Raw genomic sequence first — 4,921 nt, forward strand, 5'->3', positions numbered from 1 at the left:
CAGACGCCTTCTCAGCTCCAGCCTTTTTCTAGGATCTGTCCACCTTTCGAGGCTCCCACCTCTCCAGACCCCGCCACCATACAGGTTGTTCCTTTTCCTCTGGCCCCAACTTGAAGGCCTCCTCTCTTCCCCACCCCCGTTGAACTGGCCCCATTTCTACCTCCGGAGACCCGCCGATCGCCGTGCTCGTGAGGCTCCTGGACACCACCTGTGGTCGGACCGCGGGAGAAGAGGCGCATCAGGGACTCCGACCGCTGAGATCCCGCTCCTCCCGGACCCCGCCCTCCTTCTTACCTCGTTGTACGCGGAGAAATCCAACACGGCCCGCACTGGGGCAGAGGAGGCGACCGCGGCGAAGATGAGATGCGGAAACTGGGGGGGAGAAGTCGCCAGCTGGGACCCCTGGTCTTCCGCCCTGTGCCACTCACTCCTAGGCCAGTCCCTCCCTCTGTATACTGGATCCCCGTGAAGACAAATGTGGAAAGCCCTTCCGGGGGCAGAGTGTGGGGAGAAGGTGTTCCTATCACCTGAGATGGGGACCCCGAGTCCAAGCCCCCGCCCCCCGCCCGCCCAGAGGAGTCCCGGGACCTTCAGCCGGGCCCAGGCAGCCAGGGAACCGGCATAGGAGCCTCCGAAGCAGACCCAGGGGCTGGAGGAGGAGACGTTGAGAAGGCGGGAGAGAGCCAGGCGGGCGGAGACCACGTCGGCCAGCCTGGGGTCAAGAGGAGGTTGGTCAGTCATCGCTGGCATCTCTGAAGATCCCCTCCCTGTGCCTGCCGAGTGCGGCCAGTAGCCAGCGCCCTTTTGTCAGGACGCGTTTCTGAGGACTTCTCCGCATCCTTTTCTGCGTGTGTGCCTCCACCTTCCTTCCCTTCCAGATCCGGTGGGAGAGGAAAAATCCCCAGGCAGTTTAGGCAGAATTCCGACTAATATGGGAGAGGTTGGGGACCGTCAAGAAGAGTTACTGGGGAGAGGAGAAGAGAAGGTGTCCTAGGCTGGCGAGGTTAGACTGGGGTGAGGGGGAGACAGAGAGAAAAGAGATGTTGGGACATGTCTAACAAACTTTTTTCTACCCAAAGTGCTTTCTTTCTCCCTCGGCCTTTCTGAAACGGTTTGCAGTCAGCGCCATCCTCCCGCACTTAGAAAGCTGTTTGGCTCGTGAAGGACTGAGAGACAGGGAGTGACAGAGGCGAAGAGATACAGATGGAGACACAGACAATGGAGACCGGAGGGGCACAGAGGCAGGCACAGGAAGGGTTGCAGACAGACGCAGAGAGACACCAAGCAGGAGAGAGGACAGAGAGACAGGTCCTGAGGAGAACTACAGAGCGAGTGAGGGGGAGGGAGGAGGGGGGTCGTCAACAGGAGCAGGGGACAGAGCCGTGCAAATGTCCGACGGAGGGTACAGAGACTCAAGGCAGCGGTGAACCTCTCGGGCTGGAGGACGGCGAGGACGTCAGAGCTGCAGGAGCCCAGCGAGTGTGAGGGAGCGGAGGTCGACGAGGTGACCGGGAGCCAGGGCTGGTCGGGCCTTGAAGCCACTGTAAACCTCTGGCTTTGCTCTGAGTGAGATGAGAGACATCTGAGGGATTCGAGGGAGGGAGAGTGGTGATCTGGTTTGTGCTCCAACGATCACGCTGGCTTCGTCTGGAAATTAGACGGAAGGGGTCAAGGGCAGAAACGGAGACCAGTGAGGAGGCTGTGTCCTTCAGGCAAGAGACCTGGTGGTCTGGACCAGAAGCCATAGTGAGAAAGAACAGAATGCGGCGTAGAGAAAAGAAAGAGACAGGGAGGGACAGAGATCCGGAGATGGAGAGAGAAAGACAGAAAACAAAACAAAACAAAAAACAGCAACAAAAAAACGTGAACCAGAGACTCGAGGTCTACTCTGAGCAGTGATGGAGAGAAACACAGACATCTCTAATCCCATGACCCCCAACACCTTCCCTACCCCCACTCACGCGTGGCGGCTGGACAGGAAGCGGAGGTGAGCCATGTCCAGGCCCCCAGCAGGTATACTCAGGCCATAAAATCTGTGTTCCAGGCCTATCACCAGGGCGCCCCAGGCTGGGGCCAGGGCTGCAGGGTGCCCTGTGAAGAGCGTGGGGAGGGCGTGAGGTCTCGCAGCCCTCAGGTCTCACGGCAGCACAGCACGCAGCTCCCCTTCCCAGGACGACTGGCTCCCCAGCTGTCTCTCTTACCCTTGTCTCTCACCTCTCATCACTGCGCCTGGCCCAAGGCTGCCCTCGCCCCCCAGATGCAGGAACACAGGTCCGTCGCGGCTGGCCCAGTGCTGCTCGTTTACCCAGTACCTCTGAGAGATGGGATGAGGAAGAAGCGGGCTAAGAGTTCCAGCCTTTCTTCCCTGCTGGCTCCAGTCTCGCCCTAACGGGTCTTTCTGTACAGACTCAGCCGTGTCTAAAACAGGCTCGTTTACCTATGTGTTCATTTCTCTCCTGTCTATCTCCTCACCTAGAATGTAAGATCTACAAGAGCAGATATTTTTGTCAATTTTTTCTCCCTTATATCCCCAGAGTCAAAGATAGTGGCGAGCACACTGTAGGCACTCGCTATATATTGAGATGATAATTGTAGACTATGTAACAAATGCAGGTGGATTTAGGAGTAGGGCCTAGGTGACATGACCTCTGAAGACAGTACAGAGTAGGTGTAAAAAATAGTGAATTTATTCATCTATTCAACAGATATCTCGAGTGCTGGTTGTGAGCCAGCGCTGGTTCCGAAGCCGGTCCAGATCTCTGCTGGACATGGAGACATGGTGGGGGGTTCAGGGTTTAATCTCAAGGACGGGGAGAAGGGGGTCTGAGGGACAGAGAGAAAGAGAGAGAGAGAGAGAGAGAATGACAGGAGGAAAGACTAAAGGTCAGAACCTTAGGGACAAAAAATGTGGGCGACTGAGGAAAGAGGTAGAGGGAGTAGGGGATTGAAAGCAAGTCTGAGAGGTGCGGGGTGGGGCTGGGCTGAAGGCCACAGAGATCCTGACGGCAGCGCAGGGTGAGACCCTAGGAGCGGGGTGCGGGTGGGGCGGGAGGGGCGGGGACGGAGCTGTAGAGACGGGAAAGGCCCAGAAGCAGGAGATTGCAGGCCAAGGCGGGCCGCAGACTCGGCTCCCCAGGCCTCACCTGCAGGAAGGACCGCCTGTCAGATGCGTTGAAGGGGTCCAGGGCCTGCTCCAGCCACCCCTCCGCTGGGAGGGCCGCCGCCCCGGGGCCCGGCCCCAGGCCCGGGCTGGAGCGCTCCCGCTGCCGCTGGACGTGCTGCCCCAGGCGCCGAAGAAGACAAGCTGCGGGACGGCAGGGGCGGGGTCAGGCCGGGCCGGGCGGCTCCCCCTGGCCCGCTGGCTCCTCTTACCTGGAGCCGAGGCTCCCCAGAGGGAGACCAGGAGCAGAGGGCCCAGCCCCAGCGCAGGCCCCGCGGCCATGCCGGCCAGTCCTCTGCGCTGGGCGCCGGCCGTGTCCTCCGCGTGGCCGGGCTGGACTCGGGTTTATAGCCTTTCCTGGGGAGCTCGGGTGTCTTCCTGACGCCTGGCCCGCGGCAGACCGCGCGTCTGCGGCAGCCGCCGAAGCGAGCAGGGACGCCGGCGTCGTGCGCAGAGGCCTCTCGAGGGGCCGCCGCGCCCGGCGTCTCCTCTGCCGGGGTCTCGACCCGCTTCCTCTGGGCCTCCGTCCCCGTTTCTCTCTCCTCCCCCCTTCGGGTTCTCTGTCCCCTGGGCTCGTCCCGTCCGTCTTCCTGTCCCCCCTCTTTCTGCTCCTGCTCACCCCCGGCCCCTCTGACCCGCGACCTGGCCGCTCTCCGCAGGTCCCGTGTGGCGTTTTGGACGCCGAGGCTCCCCGCGCCCAGGGCTCGGCCCCGGGTTCCCACCGCGTCCCACGAATCCTCGCCACGGTCTGATCCCTAGTCAGCTGGGAGAAAGGAAAGGTCTTCCCGGGCCGGCTTTTCAAAAATCCCCAAATCTGTAGCCCTCCTTTATTCCTATTCTTTTTCACGGCAACCGAGGACAGCAATGTTTTTATTTGTCCAGACGGTTTCGGCGTCTGTGTCCCACAGCGGGTCATGAGCTCCCAGGACCAGGGCTCCCATCTTTCCCGTCTATTGCCGAGCGTCTGGCCGCTACGACTGTGCCCTAGGGAAGCAACTCGACTCCAGGGGACTCCCTGTCTGCATCTTTCTGGTGTCTGAGTGACCTGAAAAGACATCAGGACCCAAAGGAAGGGCCCTAGAGGGAGTCGGCAGCCCCTGAAGGGCAGTGTTCGTCTGGGGAGACTGAGGCTGAGGCGGGACAGGTGTGTCCAGGCGGTGCGAGGTGGAGGTGGCGGGGGGGACGGGCGGGTGCCCAGTGCGGCTAGGGCAGGTCGCACGCCCTCCAGTCTGGGTCATTCACATTCACACATGTCCACACACATTTCATTGTCGACTAATGTTTCTCGTGTGATATTTGACTTTTTTTCGTTGTCTACGTTTCGACCGACGGGCCTCACTGTCCTTTGTGCTCTACGTGTTTACCCAGAGTAGCTAGAGGTAAGCTATAAATTCTGATTTTCGGCAGAAAAATTTCCATGGCAGGGCAGACCCCCACAAAGCTGCTCAACGGCAAGACTTTCTCCCACAATCAGAAACGATTTGCGATGTCATCGAAGCCTTTTCACACCAAGGAGGATAAGCTCGTTGTCCACCGCCGTTTCCTTTGCTGTGTTAGTGTGGATGATTAAATCCGGCTACCTCCTAGTGATTCTGAGAAGATTTTACTTATATCTCTCTCTCCACTGACTACACGGGTCCCAATTCAAAAGAGTTTGAATCCCGATTCCCAGAGGCTTGGATGGGACTTGCTTCCACGTGCCCTGGCGACCATGATGAACTGACTTCAACGCTGGGCAATTAGCACCCGCCCTCAGGACTG

General features: G+C 59.5%; 1 protein-coding gene across 1 annotated transcript in view; it reads right to left on the reverse strand.

Moving 5' to 3' along the window:
• The window catches only part of PRSS16 (protease, serine 16), an 8,713-nt gene extending 5,252 nt beyond the window's left edge, over positions 1-3,461 (reverse strand). Inside the window, exons 1-7 of the mRNA XM_023534279.1 lie at positions 3,373-3,461; positions 3,144-3,304; positions 2,215-2,314; positions 1,962-2,091; positions 589-712; positions 295-372; positions 35-208 (exon numbers count right to left, since the gene is read on the reverse strand). Of these exons, the coding sequence (XP_023390047.1) occupies positions 35-208; positions 295-372; positions 589-712; positions 1,962-2,091; positions 2,215-2,314; positions 3,144-3,304; positions 3,373-3,442 (837 nt within the window). The 5' untranslated portion in view covers positions 3,443-3,461. The remainder of the gene's footprint in view (positions 1-34; positions 209-294; positions 373-588; positions 713-1,961; positions 2,092-2,214; positions 2,315-3,143; positions 3,305-3,372) is intronic.
• Positions 3,462-4,921: the final 1,460 nt, after the last annotated feature.

The sequence above is a fragment of the Pteropus vampyrus genome, unplaced genomic scaffold, assembly GCF_000151845.1.
Source record: "Pteropus vampyrus isolate Shadow unplaced genomic scaffold, Pvam_2.0 Scaffold124, whole genome shotgun sequence".
Classification (NCBI taxonomy): Eukaryota; Metazoa; Chordata; class Mammalia; order Chiroptera; family Pteropodidae; genus Pteropus; species Pteropus vampyrus.